General features: G+C 36.9%; 1 protein-coding gene across 1 annotated transcript in view; it reads left to right on the top strand.

Moving 5' to 3' along the window:
• The first annotated feature begins 9,499 nt into the window (after nt 1–9,499).
• The window catches only part of LOC106534954 (voltage-dependent calcium channel gamma-1 subunit), a 17,663-nt gene continuing 6,747 nt past the window's right edge, over nt 9,500–20,415 (top strand). Inside the window, exons 1-2 of the mRNA XM_014031779.1 lie at nt 9,500–10,068; nt 19,766–19,840. Of these exons, the coding sequence (XP_013887233.1) occupies nt 9,831–10,068; nt 19,766–19,840 (313 nt within the window). The 5' untranslated portion in view covers nt 9,500–9,830. The remainder of the gene's footprint in view (nt 10,069–19,765; nt 19,841–20,415) is intronic.

Genomic DNA, 20,415 nt, shown 5'->3' with positions numbered 1-20,415 from the left:
TAGGTTATTTTAAGGGTCATGTACAGCGGGTAAAATAAGTATTAAACAAGTCACCATTTTTCTCAGTAAATATATTACTAGAGGTGCTAATGNGAGCCACTGCAGAGGGACCAAAGAGCCATGTGGCCCCAGAGCCGCAGGTTGCAGACCCCTGGTCTAGATGAATGGAGTAGTGGATGGTTTGTGAATGGCCACTATGGCCCAACAAAGCTGCAACATCAGCAAGGAGGTGGGGGAGTCAAGTTTTGGGCCAGAATTATAAGAAGAGAGCTGGCTGACTTCTTTAAAGTGGGCATATCCTGCGTTCAAAACCTTCTTTTTCACATTTAAATCATTCAGTTGGGCTCTATATGAAGATGAACTGCAATGTTTTAGTCTGAATTCCTCCACAAACCCCTCTGTCTTCTTTTTTTATGTGTCTCAAAGCGTCTTGTTTTGAGGCTCTCTTTAAATCCAAACGATGCGCTTCACCCACCCCCCACCCCCCAGTCCATTCTAGTTTGATAGTGGGGTTTATGACTATATAGCGGTGCAGAAACATTTTATTTACAAATTAATTATAAGACGTCAACAACAGAAGACTTGTGCATCCAGCCTTACATGTTGAAGCCAGAGTCTCAAGAAGAGAATGGAAACGACTAAATTGTAATTGGTAAGTCCAGACCTTATTTTGCAATTCTGTGGCAAATAATTGGATGTAATATTTCAGAAAACATCATTAAAAAAATAGAGAAAACTGAACAGGTTGACAATTATGACCCGTTAATGCACCGCAAGAAACTAAATGAAACTTTTCTGCACTCCTTAAGAATCCAACTGCACAACAAAAGGCATTTAACACCGAAACACCCATGTTCCGTATAATATATTTGTACTTTTTATGGTATTTTAGGTCTGAATGTTAAGGGGTTAAGGGCTAAAAAGGTGGATTTTGCATGTGTGTCCCATTTAAGGTCCCTGAAGGTGTTAAAGTGACCCCTAAAACATATGTGGAGTTTCTGACAGACCACTTGCGTCCATGTTACAAAAAGAGGAACCATGATTTTCATTACAAAATTTTCATGTGTTACGATGCACCTCATGCTGCAATGAACGCCACTGCATCTCCCCATTTTCCTCTGACCTCAACTCTGATTGAGAACCTTTGGAGCAAAAGATCTCCGAGGGGAGGCAGTTGACATCCAAACAGCAGGTCTGGGAGGCTATTCTGCAACGAAATTCAAGTAGAAACTCTCCAAAAACTCATCAGTTCAAGGGATCATATGTTAAAATGTAGTGTAAGAAAATACGTGTTCAAGGACAGAAGTCGATGTTAAACCACCACTGTTAAATAATATGATTTGTAGAAGGAATAAAACCATACAAAACCAGAATTCTGGAGTGGGGGTTTATTGTCACCGGAGCTGACAGGAAACCACACACTGCCGACAAACCAGGAAGTTGATCCATTTATGCAGGGTCTTCAATGCCTGCGTTCGCCCCCTACTGACCTACGACTGAATCACAGGCATTCAGACAAAAACCTCATCTACTGTTCTCATAACGGCTGATTATGTGTTGTTATATTATTCGGACATGTAACTAATCTATATTAATCAAAACCTAATAGATTAAACGTTGTCAACATTATAAAAAGGAAAACCTAAAAATATAGTGTTGTGTTTTTAACATCAGTACTAAACTCTAATAAATATAAATTTCTTCAGTAACTTGACCTGTTAACAGGTTTTTTGATTGAAATAGCTTTTAATTTCAGTAAACATGACCTCCTACTGCTGCGCATTCAACAAATGACTATTTTCAGTTCTTTACAACTAATATGTTTTGGAAACTGTTGTGTGGAATAATTTGGAACAGTGCATTTTAAGTTATCCCTAGGAGTTTTTTCTGTAACATTTGAATTACACTGTAACGGCCGATTTGCTTGAAAATTATGCTGACTGCGACTATTTAGGAAAATGGGAGAAAAAATATTATTTGCATAATAATTTGGAATGTAGCATATTTCCTTTTGTTGACAAGATTACGTAATTTGTTAAAATCTGCTTCCTTTATAATAATAATAGTTCATAGTTTAATAGTTCAGTGTAAACAGACATGTGTTTTTTGGGTGACGTTTTGTTTTTAAAGTGTATGTGATCCTTGTATCATGATTCAGTTATTAAAACACACTCCAGCATTTGTTCCTCACAGAATAAGTTCAGCATTAGCTACTAAATGTATTGTTGCAATAAAACCGGTTGGTAGCTCTCTGGACAGAGTTATCATTGTTAATAAATTGTGTTGCTCAGTAGGAGCAGAGTTCATGTTGTTTCCTTTGTTTGGATATAAAAGTGATACCTACAGTATAAGCACAGCTGATTCAGAGACACTTGCGTGTGGAAATAAAAAAACACTTTTTTAAAAGTCAAATACAGACTGAAAAATAAGACCTTTAAATGTCAAATCTTTCACAAAATAGTTTTGAATAAACTGCTGAGACTCAAAGGTCTTATTTTGAAACTCCCCACAGAGATGCAGCTGCACAGGACTTTATGTACTGTCACGAAAAATAACATTTTCTTAAAATACAACTCAAATGAGCATGTTCATGAATGTTTACTGAAAAAAAAGTTGACAGAAAGAAACATTTGTAAGGTGAGTTATAAAATTAAAGTTTAATTTATGTAAATTAAACTGTGGATTTTATTTCGGAGCAAAAACTGAAGTGTTAAACTTTCAGCGTTAAACTTTTCAGAGTTGATTTTTACTCCCCAAGTGTTATTTTAACACTTTCCGAGTAAACTGACATCCAGTGTTGGTGTTAATTCACAGAGTTGATTTTTATCAGTGTTGTCTCAACTCTGGACAGCAGTAAATAAGCCCCGCCCACTGCTAAATAACACTTAACAGTATTATATGTTATATAACACTTCACAGTGTTGTGATATGACACCATGCAGTGTTAAAAGAAGTATTCTGAAAAGCCCCGCCCTCTTCCACCTCATGCCAGACAGACCAGTATTTTCTCAACAAAGGATGCTGGGTAATCTTGTTGAAATAGTGTGTGACTATTAAAGGTGTTCATGGGTGTAAAAATGTGTTTTTCTGATTAGTCGTCTTCTTCAGGTTGCTTAGTTGTTCAAGTTTAACCATTATCATGAGTAAGAGGTACTTCCTGGTGTATGATGGCGCTAACTAATGAACACTTTAAAAATTAGTTTAACTCTAGAGTGCAGAACTCTATGGACTCTGACTCACACTGTAGAGAAAGAAAAAATGATAGTCTTACACAATAAAATGTACTTTTTAAAGTAAACTTATTGTATAAAATAATCTATAAAAATCACAGAGTTGCAAAAATAAAGTCGTTTTCTCTTGTTTAATTTATTTTATTTAAAGTAATTATAATTAACCAGAATCATAAAGCAACTTTTTTAGTAGATAACACTTGAAAGTGTTAAATCAACACTAACAAGTAGTTAATTTTTGTTCTTGAATCAGTGTTAACTCTGATAGTGTTAATTTAAATCTCCTTTGTTAAAATGGAACTTTGATAGTGTTAAACATTAAACTATTTTGATAGTGTTAATTTTATCTCTGAGGAGTGTAGATCAGGGGTGGGCAATCCTGGTCCTCGAGGGCCGCAGCCCTACATGTTTTACGTTTTTCCTGCTCCAACGCACCTGATTCAGTCACTGATTTACCTTCCAAGTTCTGCGGTATGGAGGTCCAAAACTGACATAATTATAAATAAAAGCAGAAATATATAAATAAACCACTAAATAAATAAATACACTTAAAATGCACAAATTCAATTAAAAAAGCTTCACCTCATGTTTTGTAATTTAATTCTCATTTAATTGATATTTTTTAACACACTTCAAATTTGACTGTTTTTTTATATATATTTTTCAGTTTTACTTTTTACTTGTACATCCATTTGTCTCTTAAATGTTTAAACTGAAATATTTTTATAGTTTTGTCCCACAAGTCTTTTTTATTTCGATGTGTTGCAGGCATGTGCTGCCTCAGTTTAGCTTAAAGTTTAGTTAAAAACAAAGGCCCGGGTATGTTTTTCTCCTTGTCTTTGTTTTAAACTAAAATTTAAAGACTTGTGGGGAAAATATAAAAATAATTAAGTACAAATATTTAAGAGACACAAATGCATGTAGAATTTAAAGGAAAAGCAACACAATACATATGTTAAAAAACAGTAAAATTTAAATTATGTGTTAAAATCCATCCATCCATTTTCTGTACACGCTTCTTCCTTTTCAGGGTTGCGTGGGTCACTGGTGCCCATATCCAGCAGTCACAGTGCGAGGGGGTTCTCCTTTGTTATTTTAATTGGTACATTTTAAATGTATTTATTTAGTGGTTCATTTATGTAATTCTGCTTTTATTTCTAATTATGTCAGTTTCGGTCCTCCATACTGCAAGAAGCCTGATAATCATCTATTCATATCAGGTGTGTTGGAGCAGAGAAGCAAGTAAAACATGCAGGGCTGCGGCCCTCAAGGACCAGGATTGCCCACCCCTGGTGTAGCTATACAAACACTGAAAAGGTGTTAAAATCAATTCTGTGGGAGTTAAATCAACACTGGGCATTATTACTGATAAAGTTTTGCAAAACTAACATCCCAATAAATTATTGTGCAGACTAACAGTGAAATAGCAGCACACCAAAAACACTCTGTCACATTAAAAAGAAACTGCTGGAAAACAAAAGTACAATTCTTGTGTAGGAGACCCAGATGTTTTGGCCACAAAATAAGTCCAAACCATCAAACTTCCACCGCTGTGCTTCATAGTAGATACAAAGAGATTCTGCTGATTTGTTGTTTGGTTTCCAGTAAATGTGTTCCTTTAAGTTACACTTAAACACTTCCACTTAAAAATATTTTATACGATATATTTTCTCAGAAGTCCAGCTGTTTGTTCTGTTGCAGCTTTGTTACTTAAATCTGTTTACCTTTGATTTTAATAAAGATAAGTGGCATTCACCTTGGCAGCTTTTCCTAAACTAAAGGTCAATGTTCAGTCTTTTCCTAATTAAACTGTCAAGAATTTTATTTTAGATTTAACATGCCATTTGTAGGATCTAAAATGCTGCTCTTGGGATCTTTACAAAATTTTCAGAAAATTGTTTTGGCCTTAGAGTGAACTTCATGGAACATTTGTTTCTGGGAAGATTGGCAGCTTGGTTGAATGTTTTTAACTTGGGAATAACTTCCCACCCCCTTCATTTTCAAATGCTCTTAGTCCAGATTGTTTGAAAATTGACCTTGACCCTTCCCACATTTATGAGGTCATTACTGGTTTTATTTTTTTGATTATTATTTTTATTTTTTTGACATGATTGTCCCTCACCAGCAACGTCGTGGAAAGAGATCCCAGGACCCAAACGGAGGAGTTTTCATGATCCAAACTTGATTCCCTCCTAACACTGATTTAAAAGACAATAATTCAAGAAAGCATTAAAAGTCATTCTGTGAAGAGGATCTGACAAACAAAGGAGAAACTGAAGCATATAAATGAACTGGGAGAGGGGATGGGTGAGAAAGAACAGGTGAGAATTCAGAGCAGGTGGTGAGAAGGAGGCAGCTGAGAAATAAAGAATAAAATGAAGCAAACTGAAATGTGAATCTGTGAAAATGTTCCCACTTTGTCAGAGATCATGCACTCCGATAATCAGTCACAACATTTGGTTAGTGGAACATGACTACCACTACCCTTTTTAATAATTACAGAAGCAGTGAGGATGAACATGAGTTTTCTACATGATGCATTTGCATTTTGTGTGACAAGTGTTAACATTGATTTACTTGTTTTAATGTTTTTTATTCATTCCAGGTTTTATTTGTCTTTTTTTTTTTAAATATCAGCATCAACACAAAAACTGTTGGATAATTTGATCTGTGATTCTTTGGTTGTTCATGTTGCTGTGACTCCTGTATTTAAACACTTATCAACGTTTAAAAAAGGCAACAGAAACATTGAGAAAATTATATTTTACCTTTTTATTACACTGGTGATTTAAAATAGAAAAATGATTCAAAATTAATTTTGCTCATGTTTGATGATGACACAGATGACAAAAAGCTTCCATCATCTTTTACCTGCGTCTTCCTTTCAGGGTCACGGGGGTCATCATGGACGGGTTGCTGTGGAGGTTTGCTGCTGCTGCTGCTGTTTTCCTGACTAATTGTTTTGCAGTTCATTGAGAGTTCGGTGGGCGGAGACTGGATGGACTCACCTGTACATTGTCTGCTCTGATTAATCCTGAGAGTATTTCAGTCGCCTTCTGAGATCCATCCGACGCTGGATTATTCAGTTGCCCATGGTACTATTTAAGACGGCCTCAGTTTAATTCTTTGAGAAAACTAATTTAACCCTTGTTGTATTTCTCTTTTCTACACCTACCTTGTATTCAGGCTGGACTATCCTGATTCCCCTGGTGACTCCACAGTTGGTTCTTATCCAGACTGTTGGTTATCTCACTTCAAGACTGAAGTAATTCATCATCCTCTGCCCTGCCTCTCTCTCTCTGTCTCTCTGTCTCTCTGTCTCTCTGTCTCTCTGTCTCTCTGTCTCTCTGTCTCTCTGTCTCTCTGTCTCTCTGTCTCTCTGTCTCTCTCTCTCTCTCTCTCTCTGTCTGTCTGAAAACTGCAAAAGACATATTGGAAATTACCTGTGTTGGATCCCAAACAAAGAACCTCTACAAACCTCCTTGTCCTGGTCAGCCTCCTCGCCTGGATCCTGTAAGAAAGAACTAATTAACACATTCAACACCTTCAAAACACTTACCAGAGAACATCATCCTAAACCACCTTTTCTTTTGTTTTTTCAGCAAGAAAACCTGGACCCATTCACTGTACAATAAATTCACTTATCTTTCATCATTTTTGTCTTGTCCTGTGTTCCTCACCAGTTAAGTTAATTTTGGGAACTCTTTAAAAGAACAAAACGTAACAGTTGCAAGTCCATTACAGCAGTGTTTCCCAAAGTTGGGGTCGGGACCCAAAGTGGGGTCCTGAAAAGATTTTCTGAATTAATTACATTTTTTGCCTTTATTGTTACAAAGGAGTGAGGTTAGTATGTTTAAAATGGATAAATGTAGTATAAAAATATTGTTTCTATGCCCATGTTTTGTTGACCTGATACAAATGTTCATCATCCAAAAATAGTTGGGGGCACAGGTCTCTGCTACTGTTATTTTTTGGGTCAAAAGCTGAAAAGTTTGGGAACCACTGCACTTTGGTTCCCAAAGTTGGGCTTGGGACCAAATTATGGGTCATGAAGCACCTTGGATAATCTCCAGAAATCAATTTAAAGGCTAATAAAATAATTGCTGATGTAATAATTTCCCTATAATTATTACAAAAACACAAACTAAGTATAAGTATTTATATTTGTGTACAAGCTGTTTAGATTGTCAAAAAGCCTGTGTTTTAGGGTTATTAACAAAGTTTGTGTACTCAGACCAGTAATATTTGGGGTCACAAGTTTTTGCCATGGATATTTTGTGGGTCAGAAGATACAAAGTTTGGGAACCACTGCATTACAGGGCCACAGAGAAATACTTAATCTCACCTATAGGGACAATTTAGACTTACCAATTAATCTAACAGTTATGTTTTTGGAGAGGAAAGCAGAGTGCCTGGAGAAAATCCATACATGCACAGAGAGAACATGCAAACACCATCCAAAAAGGTCCTGGGCCAGGATTTGATCTGGTAACGTGCATACTGTGAGGCAACAGCAACTGTCACTGTGCTTCCTTAAAGCAAAAAAAAGGGTTCCAGATACTAAAACAAAAAAAATTAATAAATGAATTAAATTTTAACTAACCCCTAAAACTTTCCTGATGCATCTCAGTAATCCAGGCAGAAAAAAAAAAAACAAAAAGAAAAAATATGTCTCTGGATGGGTTCTTCTTCAGTGAAACGTTTCGTCTCTCCTCCAAGAGACTTCTTCAGTCTGATGAGTTTCAGGTGAAACTCAGCCTTAGCCCTGCCTCCACCTGGACAAACAGGTTAGTAATATGCAAAATAGTCCCATCAAATAACAATAGGCTTGATTGACTCTATTGTTCATTCAACTGAAACTCATCAGACTGAAGAAGTCTCTTGGAGGAGAGACGAAACGTTTCACTGAAGAAGAACCCGTCCAGAGGACTTACTTATTTTTTCTTGTTGATTTTTAACCCCTAAAACACATCAAACTCAAGGCCAATGGGGCAAATCTGGTCCTCTTTACCATTTTATCTGGCCCCAAAGCTAATTATTTAAATTCAAACTACTTTTATGGTCTCTCTTTTCATCACTGGATTTAGCGCTTTCTTCTTATGACAGCTGGCCAACTATCAAGCCAAGAAAAAATGAAGTTTGAGTTTTTCATTTTTTGTTTATTTTACTGTGGAAAGAGAATAAAATTTGTTTATCTTTTTTCTGTATTTCCTTCTTATTATAAAGTGAAATAATTGGATTTTTAGTGAGCTTTCTTTTTTACCTGATTTACTGGGTTGTGATAAAATGTATGGATATAATAAATGAGAAAGTGCATATATTTAGTGGGGCGGTATTATGCAAAACTGACTTTTTAGAGCATCATACGTTATTATAAAGTCATTCTCTCATCAAAAACAAACCCAGAGCTGCCTAAACACTTGTTGATAAAAAGCCCCGCCCATTTGTACAAAGCTCCTCCCTACAGCTCAGTCTGCAGCCGAGCTCCCGCCTCACAGAGGACCCCTCCCCCAAAGCATTGTTGTGAAGACGTGCTAAAATGGGAGTGTCTGAAACGGTAGGAGGCTCTTAAAGAGACAGAGGCCACCATAAATGTGTTAAGGTCAGACAAATTTATTTTTGACACCATTTTCACAATAACTGAATATAACAGTTACCTTATTGGGGTATATACTTGAACTATGAGCCTGGAACATATATAATACACCCCCTTTAATTTTTTTTCTTTATCTGTTAGATTCTAACTGCTACATAACACATAATATTTAAAAGGTCATTTCTACTTCTGTAATTTTTTCAAAACTTTTTCAAGAAGTTTTGTGTTCAACACCCCTGCTCTAAAACATGACCTTTGATGAGATTTCTATGAGAAACAACCTGAAATTGTTTGTGTTCCACGAGGGGAACTCTCCTGTTGTCAGCTGCACTCTAGCCACTGCTCATTATAAACACATCCACTTTCTTTTTATAAATAGTTTATAGAGGTAAATCCACACCAAGACAGTGTGCTGGTGAAGTAAAGCATCAGCAGCTGGTGAGCAAAAAAATTTTAAAATAAAACATTCACTCTGCTGAAACAGCTATAACTACAATATGAAACTCTATAGTTGCGAGAAAACTGTTAGTGCACTTAAGATTGCTCGTCTGTAATCTGGCGCTGTAACCGGATAGGCAGGGAGCCTGACGAGTTGACTCACCAGCCACATTTATAGCATACAACACACCCATTACCCACCACGGCAGACACCCCGGTCATCAACTTATCTGATCCACCTCAACAGCTGACTCTAAACTTGTAGCAGTGGAGCAGCAGCTCACAGTGTGTGTGGGAAAGAGGGACGTGAAAGTAGGACAAAGGAGTCTGGCCCCCTTCCCTGTCGAACCATAAGCACAGAGATCTGCGACAGTGGGGGAGAAGACACCACTCCTGGGTGGAGAGGGAAAAGAAGAGGCCAACTTTTCTGTCAGGCTCGCTGCAGTCACTGAGGGGGGACACGTCACTGGGGTTCAGATCAGTGTCTGCGTTGCCGAGTGGCTCAGGTTTGACTCGCGACTGTCCGACGAAGGGGTAGCTGAGCAGGAAGCCCACCGCCTGGAAACATGCACAAACGTACCAAGATAAAGATTGCCATCTTTGTGTTGCTGGTGGGCATGGCGTGCATGTTCACAGCCGTGGTGACGGACCACTGGGCCGTGCTGAGCCCGCGGGTGGAGAAACTCAATGAAACCTGCGAGGCGGCCCACTTTGGCCTGTGGAGGTTGTGCAAGAAGTACATCTACATCACCCCGGAAAACTACGTGGAGGGGCACGGCTGTGGACCAATCAGCCTGCCTGGAGGTAAGAGAAAACTTCCTGAGAACCCTAAATATAAAGTCATCATAAAACTGAACTAGTCTATGAAACGTTTACCAAAGAGCCTCACCCTTTAATCAATGAATTATTTTTATCTGAAAGATGTTTCTTGCAACACATCCCCTTCTGATGTATGGAGCTATAACAAAGATCCTAACTGAGGATGTGTCACTTTTTAAACTTTCCAATGAACAGCTAAAGAAGGTTCAGACATGACCTTTTAAACTGCATTAATCTGTGGTAAAAGCTCTGTTTGATTAGTCTTTAAAGTCACATTTCGTCTAATAAATGCAGTAGCATCAAAGGTTGCGTCAATTTATTAAAGTCAACTTTTGCTTTTACCAGAAATCTCAGTTTGGAACAGAAAAAGTTCAAATTAGGTCTGTAAAATGATTAAAATTTTTAGTCTAGTAATTCCAAGGTAGCTGTGAATTAATCACGATTAATCTTAAACTTAATATAAAACTTTATTGCATATTGGTAAAATAAATTACTTGAGTTATTACTACTACATACTACTACTATAGTACTACATGAGGAACGCAAGATAGATACTATGTCACAGTTGTCAGCAAAACATAAATAAATAAAATAAAATAAGTCATAAGAAGACAAAAAGAAAAAAACTGTACATAATGTGTTACACATGGAGGTTTTTATATTATTTATTTAACCTTTATTTATCAGGTAAACTGTTTGAGAACCACTTCTCATTTACAAACATGACCTGACACTGAGTGCAGTGCAATATACAAACCTACAAGTGACTGTAATAATAATAGCGATTAAAACTTTTAATCTATGCCCACGCAGCACTAAAATTAATCAGAATTGACTCGATTAATTTCACAGCCCTACTTCAAATGTGTCCCCATACTTGCTGGGAAAGTTGAAGACCATTAAGTTTAGCAGTTTTGGTGAAATCACTGGATTTTTCCCATTGACATACTGTATTTGACGGTTATTGATGGTCACAACTTTCTGTTCAAATCACTGAACTTTGTTTAAAGAAAAAAAACATCCAGATCTTTATTATTACTCTTTGTCCCAACAAAGCAGACATTTTGACCTCAGCTGAGTATATTTACTATATGTTGACTGCTGTTATGTAATTCAGACCTTGTATTTGAGATGATGCTGTTTGTACAACTTTGTTGTTTTCTCAGCAGGATTCTATAAAAACTGCTGACAATTTCTTAAATCTAAGACTAAATTTGGAGTATGTGTAAAGAAAAACTAAATGTTTTACACAACAAAACAAACAATTTTGCTGGCGCTGGATGACTCTGTTTATGCTTTGAGTTTATTAGGAAAATAACATGTTCAGCATGCATTCGTATGATAAAATGTTCTAAACTAGTACTATTAAATAGTTCCCATGAGTATTTAAACAAATTTATATACAAAACTATTATGTTAACAGCATTAGTAAAAGTATAAATGTAATCTTTGTTGAAACAACAAAATGTTTAGTGTTAAAACAAAAAGTAGATTTACAGAACTTTAAATGTAACATTTCCTGATTCAAAGATAGAGTTTTGGCATGTGATGTAACTTTAACCCTGATTTTATCTGGTCTGAAAACAGCTGGTGCAACCTAACCCTGAAACACACCCATTCAGAAGTGAGGCTCCTTCAAACATGCTGGACTATTTGTAGGATTAAACCTTAATGAGCCACATAAACATCAGGGAGAAAGCTGTGAAGACTTAACATGTAGAAATTTATTTGAGAAACGTGATCTTGAAAACTCAGGAATCAACAGATTGTGGATAAACACAAAACATAACAGATGAGAAAGTGGTTTTTGTTTTTATTCAGCTGCCAATAATCTGCTGACATTTAACCAATTTGGGTATGTGTCATTGATAAATACTGGTACTGAGTTATAAATGCTTGAACAAATATTCCCACGTGTCCTGCACTTTTGTACATTTTCATTCCACTTCACCTCAAAAGTCCAAGTTTATGAGACATAAATAAAGTAAAGGTCTGAGTTTTTCAAGAGACAAAATGTAAAATATCTAGTTAATCTGATGGAATCAGATCCTCCACCTGCCAAAGTCAACAATTCATACAGTATGTAGGGTGCATTATTTGCATCATCATTGCATTATCTATATAGTTTAGAATATTGTTCCTGCAGTATTTAGCTACATTATCTCTGTTTGCTGTGCATAAAAATCTGTGTAATGTCTGCTTTCAGAGTTACATATTAGCAGTTTATTTATAGCTTAAAATTGTAGTTGTAGTGTATTTTCTATAATATATATTTTACTTTTCTATGAAAGTAGAGGGAATGCTGAGAACTTTGCTAAAATTTGCTGAAGAAGATAAAACTGAGTTGTTAAAGCTCAAAGAAGCAGAACATTAGCTACAAACAAAAAATAAGCAAAAGGATACTAAAAAAAACAAAACTAGCTACAAGCTAAAAGTAGCAACTTTTTAGCTGAACACTTGCTAAAAACTAAAAGTAGCAAAAGGTTTTTCTAAAAGCTAAAGGTAGCAAAAAGCAGGCTACTTGCTATAAGAAAAATAGAACCAGTGTCCTGCAGCAGATTTCAGAGAGGAAATTTTTTTAGAAAGAATAAAAGTAATTGAATGTACTGTATTTCTAAGCATAAAGTGTTTGTAAACATAAACATTTTGAAAAATATATTACTATAGTTACAAAAAACAAATGTAATAGTGCCCATCTCTTGAATGAGATGAACATTTTGATGTCTAAAAAACAAAATAGCCCAAAGTGTGCAGAGGTGGTTAGAGTGCAAAAAATGTAGGTAAAAATAAAAACAATAATTGGTCATCCTTGTTTATTTATGCTAACGTTGAATTTATTCGTAATAAAAAATATATTTCCACTGTTATGAACACTTTTCTAATTTTCAGCCACTATATAAAGGTCATGCATATTTTGAAACTTTAATTGGCTCACCTTGTAAACATCCCTGTGTAAACCTGAGCTTGGTTGCTTTGGCAGCTGCTGCATTAAAGCACAGACTGTAATCGAATAAAATGGATAAAAACAATGTTGAGCTGCTGCCGACCGCAAATGGCTCCCACGTTGAGGGTCCGTGATGGGAGTCGCTCAGCTGTGGCACGCTGACCGTCATCTGAGAGGCAATTATCGGACTGTGTCAGACAATTGCCAGGCTTTTACGTCAGGGTTTGGAGACGAGGATGCAGACAGCCCTAACAAATCCCTGCTACTTACAAAAACAAACCGTTCGTTTTGCTGTTGGGACTGCTGTACACTGGTGGCACTGTAGGGGATTTTCAGGAACAGATGAAATGCCTGAGGTGGGGTTTATTGGTCCAGACATGTACTGATTCTAAATAAGTGCGACCCACCCAGACGCCTGGGGGATTCTTTAAATTAAAATAAGTGGCAAATATTTCTGATAATGCAGCCTTCTCCACTAATTGCTTTTGTTTCTCCTCATTTATTATATAAAGTAAAGATAAAAGTCATAATCTGTTGCTCAGCCATTTGGATCATTTATTAAATTATACTCTAAACATTGGAACATTAGAGGCTGCTGTAGCTCAGTCCTCGGTGCTGCGGTCTTGTATAGTTGTAGAAAGTGGCCTGCAAAAACACCAACTCTAAATACTGTAATACAGGGTGAGTCAAAAGTCGCAGGACACCCTTTTATTTCAGAAAGAAAAGGGAAAATGACATCTCTGAATACCCCAGCAAACAACGGATGAGCAGGCCTACCTTATGTCTAACATGGCCACCATCTTAAAAGCCGCCATATTGGATCAAGCTTTTGTAAAGATACACTTGCTGATGTAAATAATTTTCCCTTTTCTTTTTAAAATGAAAGGGTGTCCTTTGGCTTTTACTCATCCTGTATAACAGATACATGCACCACTCAACACATGCAGTAGCTTCCATGCCTACAACAACACACGACATGTTTCTGCCTCTTTAGCTGCTTTTATCTGAGTGAGAAATTCTAACAGATGTCCCATCAGTGTCCAGGGTCCAGTGTCCCAGTCTCTGTATTTGGAGAGGAACATTATGTTTATGGTAGCCACAGGTCGTCAGGGAAGTGTCAGTCTCCGATACAAAGCAGGACTCAAACAGCACGCGAGATGATCCTCTACAATCAGACACGCAACTGCAGTGTTGTATACCACAAAGTGATACTTGAGTAAAAGTACAAGAATCTTATCAAAAAATTACTTTGGTAAAAGTTAAAGTCTCCTTTAGGAATTTTACTTGAGTAAAAGTCTTAAAGTATCTGATATTTTTTGTATTAAAAGTAAAAATATCGGTTTTAAATGAGCAGTTAGATTTTTCGTAATGACTATTACATGATTTGTGTACAAACTAATACAGTATCAGAATCTTAGAAAGTACAGATAGTAGAAAGTAGAAAAGTAGAAAAGAAGTAGAAAGTACAGATAATTGTGTGAAAATGTAAGAAGTAAAAAGTAGGCTGAAAAATAATTACTCAATTAAAGTACACATAGCCAAAAATTCTACTTAAGTACAGTAACAAAGTACTTGGTTACTCTACAACTCTGTGCAACTGGAAAATATGGGTTAAGTTCTTGCATGAAGCAAATACAAAGTAAACAAATGGCTTGTGTATAATGCTAATTTGCCTTGCAATGTTGTGTGACAATTTTAAAAACATGTCTGCAATGGTTTGTTTTAATTAGGATCCCTTGGTATTTTGATATTCAGCGATGTTCATAACATCGGCTGTGAAGAAGTCAAGTTACATGACTCTTATTTCAGTATTAATGTGGTTCTTGGAACCCTCAAAAAATTCAAAGGAATTAAGTTAAGGTAGACTTAGAGAGTAACAGCCAGCCAGCCATTAAACATGTCGACCAGACACAGGAAGGACGCCATTTATTTTTCTACATTGTGGTCAGCCCATCATTGCTGTTGCTGTAAAAATAGGCCACGTAAATACTCAGCTGTGCTGGGTCAGAGCCATGACGGTCAAGTGTTCACGCACAAGCCCAGCATCTCTCTGAGTGACAGGACCGCCTGACACCGCCCAGCATAACTCTGGGGCCTGCGCCTCCACCCGGCTCTTCCCTCAAGACCTTCCTGCTGCTTCGTGACTCTTTGCAGCCCACGTAGCCACTCGGGTTACCGCACATTCTCTGCACGCATGGTTCAAAAAAGACGTGGACTCCGTGGTATTTTGCTCCTAACACCACTCAAGTATCATACCACCCTGCCACAAATGGAGACAAAGTGACAGTTATGTCGTCAAGACCTATAGAGAAATATTTACATACAGAATGTGGTTCAGGACAATTCCTTTATCGGTACTGAAAAGTATATTTTATTCACACACTCTAAAAGGCCAGATTAAGCCATGAAGGCTATGTTTCCTTCTGTAGTCTCTTAGGTTGATGGTAAAGCAAGAAGTCAAAATAACAAACGCAGACATACAAAAACGACAAAAAAAAATTTTTTTTTAAGTTGCCAAAATGCACCTGCTCAGAAATCTGGCCCAAACATTCCCATTGCTTTGGACAAACTGAATTGACAGCAGAAAATAAAACATTGTGATGTGACAATGTGCAGGGAAGCTGCTAATCCCATGTCCTCACCTGATCCTTGGAAACATGACAGACTGGCTTATTCGGATCAACAAAGGAGTTGCCCAACTCATCAGCACAGCCAGCAGGACGAGAGGCCACAACACTGATCGCTAACAGGAAAATCCTTTTTTTCCGGATGAAAAAGGGTTAATTTTTGAAAAGTCATGGATTGAAGACCTATGGGATTAAAATATTTGGGTACTGATGATGCTACTACTAAACTGTTACATTCTGTCTCCTGAATGGGTGTTCTGAACTGTAATTTCATTATGCTCTGTACAATGACAATAAAGGTTTATCTTATCTTAACCCAACTATTAGCTCGTCTTTCAGTCACTCAGCCCCTGGACATTAAAATCTCTCCCACCATCTCCGTTTTCAAATCACACATTAAAACTTTTCTTTTTAAACAGGTATGTTCAGTTTACCTTCCTTCTCACATTACCTCTATTTAAGTTTTGATTTTAATGATGTTTTACTGTTATTTTTATTTGTTGTTTTATTCTTTTGTTTTCTACTGCATTTAATATTGTGTTTTATTGCATGGCAGGGTTATTCAGCTAAATCGCTGAAGGGGCCAGAGATGCTCAAACCCAACAGCTCAGGGGCCAGGCATCAGGGGACGGGGTGGGTGGCGTTGCCCGATCATGGTTGGGGAAATACTGCATTATATAAAAGAACATGGGTATCTTTTATATTTTAAATTTGTTGATTTTGTTGCATTGACTCATACAACAAACACACAAACAAACAACAAAAAATATTTAAAATCCATTTTTTTTAAATTAAATTAAGCTGAAAAGGGAATTGCCTCATTGGCAGGCCGGACAGAGATCACCCACTGGCCAGATGTGGCCTGCGGACCACCAGTTTAACAGCCCTGTTGTGTGGTGTCCTTGAGTGTCATGAAAGGCGCCTTTAAATAAATAATTGCTGTTATTATTGCTAATAATGTGCCTTTAATCTGCTTAAATGAACATGAAAAAATAAAATCCTCCTGAATTGGATTCATTTTTTAAACTGATAAAAAAAGAAAAGAAACGATTAAAGACACAAAACATGTTTTTCATGTTGCCAGTTTTTACCCACTTATAAAATTTCCGAGCTGTCCTCCAACCTTTGCCTCCGACTCCGAGCTTTGACTCAGAGCTACAACTGGTTGACGAGCCTTTATCACACCTCCTGTGTGTCATCGACACTAAAAACAGGGAGGCTTGTTGCTTAGTAACAACCTATGTGCTTCTCTTTTATGTCCAGTCCCTGTCCTCATTCATAAAAAAAACATCTTTCATTTTTCTTTCTTTTTTGAACACCAGCTCACAGGATATGGCACACAGCACTAACAGCTTCTAATTTTTGTAAACATTGCACTGCTGACTTTTGTGTTTATGCCTCTTAGTCTCATTTTTATAACTTTCACCTTCTTACAGCTCCCTGTTCAGGCGTGAACATCAGCACCAGCTCTTTTTATCATGTGACAGCATGTTTTCTAACATGCAGCCACGTGACAGCATGTCATGTCTTTTGTGTCTGTCTGGAAGCAGATTAGTGGTGTGTTCGAGTGCTGCACTTCGAGATTAAAGCTTTCAGCACATATGATAATTCAAGCTGGTAGTTTTTTTTTTTTTAACTGAGAAACTCATGTTACATGAATGAGGATTTGTGTGTCGTGTGCGAGCCGAACTGTGTGCTCTTCTCGCACAGTTTTAGCTGTTTAAATTTTTATAATCTTGAATTCAAATGTGTGATTTAAAGGAAAATGTAAAGGGTGGGGGGAAAAAGGCATAAAACCCAGCATGTTTCCAGACTGAATTTAATTATTTAAAGACTTTGTACAGCATCAAAGTGCACTTCCCCACTATGAGGAACATGCGAGGCAGCTCGGCTTTATTCGAACAAATCCTAAAGGTTTAACACCTCGTCTGCGGGAGGACTTTTAACTCACTGCAGACCACGCTTCTGAACAGCAACCAGTGTTGAAGTTACCCAGGGGTGGGTGTCAGTTAGAGGCTGCTTTAAGAGGATAAAAGTGAGATCCCAGACAATGTGAAGTGGTCAAAAAGAAGCGCCGTGTTCACCAGGTCTGAGCGGCAGGTGGAGTTCAGATAAAAATGTGCAAAAGGAAGTGAGGTGAGAGTCAAGGACTGTTAAAAATGGTTCTTTTGGTAAGGCAGAGAAAGAAAAACAGAGCTTTTCAATGTGATTTGGGATTTTTTTTTTGTCACCGTAAAATAATCTGAAAAAATCAAGTGAGGTAAAAGGTAAGTATTATGAGTGGTCATGTCCTCATTATGGTAAACTGATGGCTCTTTTTTTTAATTCAGAAAAATCATATTTCAGTGATTCCCAACCTATTATCCTCAAAGCCCCATTTTCTCACTTCCAATCCAAGCAGAGTTATTTATAATAAAATTATAAAGTGAATAGTTACAAACTTTTATTTGGAAAAAGAACAGAAAACTGAGTGATACAGAGTTTTAATAATTCAAAGGTACTTGAATATTTGGATATTTCCACAACCTCTGATCAGACAGGGCTATGGGCCCCCCAATGCTTTCTGGCACACTCCTGGTTGGGAACCATTGTGTAATAAGATGAAGCCAAATAAAATTACGCAAAGAAACAAAGGCTCAGAAATGTTTTTATTAAGCACCTGTCCCAGCAATAGGCAAGAGATAATATACTGTAACTGTCTGTATGTGCCTGAGTCTGTAAGCAAAATATTTCATAAATCAATACACAGGATTTACTGATGTTCCCATCCCTGAATGAACGTCTACACAACTTTTGATTCAAAGCGGCTGACTGGCGAACAGAAACGACAATGACTCAGTCAATTTTACAGAAATTGAGCTAAAACTGAAAGCGGTAGTAGCTGAGAGTCATTCCCAACACAAATGTCAAACAATAATAGACCACAAGAGGTGATAAATAGGGGGTGGGCATACTGTGACAAACTCACTCAATTTTTTGAAAGTTGTTGCTTTCAGTGCTTCTGATATTTACTTTTTTTTTTAAAATATTGCACAATAATCCCACCATTCAACCAAAAGTCTTTATAAATAGACATCACCAAATGTTTAAATATCTCATCTATAAGAATAATAAGTACGTATATGATAAATAAATGCATCACAGTCAATTTCATCCAGAGCAGCAATACAATCTGATCTGTTGTACAGATCGTGCCAGCTGCTGGTCTGACAGCCTTTTGGTGGTTTTCTCAAACAACAAAGAAAAAACATCTTCCCCACATAAGAAGCAGGACCTTACCCTAAGATATGTTTCTGAAGCCCCTCATTATATCATGTAACTGCTGTGATGCTCATCTTTTTATCTATCCGCCCATTCCAACGGCAAAATAAAAGATGTTCATGTTATTTTAGACTCAATGTCCTGCAGTTTATTATCTTTACTTCAACTTTGGATTTTTGTTTTTGTTATAAACTAATTATATAGACCAGGAGTGACAAACTCAGGTACAGCTGGGGGCCAAAATTCAAAATGCGATCCAAGCCATGAATTTCTGTCAATACTTATTGAAGATAAAAAACAAGTTATTATAAAAATACAAATGAACTTTGCCAAATGATGTTTTATGTAGCATCTATGGATAAAGAAAAACCTTTTTTAGAAAGATTGGTCATTAGCGTTCACTTCTTATGCTTTACGCTCTGCAAACTCATTTTTCATTTATTATATCGTAGAGATACATTTTATCACAATCCAGCAAATTGGGTACAAAAATAAAATCCTCACTAAAAATCCAATTGTCCACAGTATATTAAGAATTGAACACAGCACAAAATAATCACAGTTGATTCTCTGTTGCCCTTTCCAGACCAAAATTTAAAAAATACTGAAAAACTCAAACTTCATTTTCTTGGCAAAAAAAATTGACCAGAGAGGAATTAATGACAAAAAATAAATCACAAAACTATTTTACCTTGTGCCTTTAGTTTGACCTGTGATATAGACCATATATTCCAGAATGTGTGTGTTTTACCCTATTGCTGTTTCTTTAAGTAAATTTTGTACATTAACTTTTACACGTTTTAATAAAAGTATGGGCTGGACTTTGAATTTTATTTTATTTTTTCCACAGAGGAAAACTGCACTTACTTCAGGCACTTCAATCCAGGGCAAGATGCGGAGATATTTGAATATAAAACACAAAAAGGTATGATGACTTTCTTTTAATCTTGTTTGTACATTTGAGGGGGAAAAAAAAGAATTTTCTGAATTTATTTTTTAATATGTCTCATAATGTGTGTGAAATGTAACATATTTCTCTCTGCTGTTCACTGGGCGGGCACAGAATCATACCAACAATTTGGTTTTCATGTATCTCTTGTGGACTTGTTGTGCAGCTGAGTGAAAGTTACTGTGCAGAAAGACACACATTGCACCACATTACCTCTTTGCACAAACAGACTCACTAGTTTTGCACTGCAGCATACAGTACAGATCTTAGTTTTTGTAGTGTGACTAAATGCCTCTAGTAATCGTTAAAGACTGCGATTCATTAAAGTTGCAGGATTCACAACTAAATGCTAACATCGTTTTAGAAACGCTCCATTAGAGAACAGCACAAAAGATGTCCGGTTCACACAATCAATGTTTCATGATGCTCCAGTCTTGCTCCACCCCCTTCCCATTTCCTTCATCTTCCATCCTTCCATCCACACTTCAGTGACCCTGACAGATCTGGGACCCCTCTGAGCCTCCGTATGTGTGAGGGGGATGGTCTGCGGT

The sequence above is a fragment of the Austrofundulus limnaeus genome, unplaced genomic scaffold, assembly GCF_001266775.1.
Source record: "Austrofundulus limnaeus strain Quisiro unplaced genomic scaffold, Austrofundulus_limnaeus-1.0 Scaffold1317, whole genome shotgun sequence".
NCBI lineage: Eukaryota > Metazoa > Chordata > Actinopteri > Cyprinodontiformes > Rivulidae > Austrofundulus > Austrofundulus limnaeus.
The sequence above is the reverse complement of the archived record's forward strand: the minus strand, read 5'-3'. Positions and strand labels throughout refer to the sequence as shown.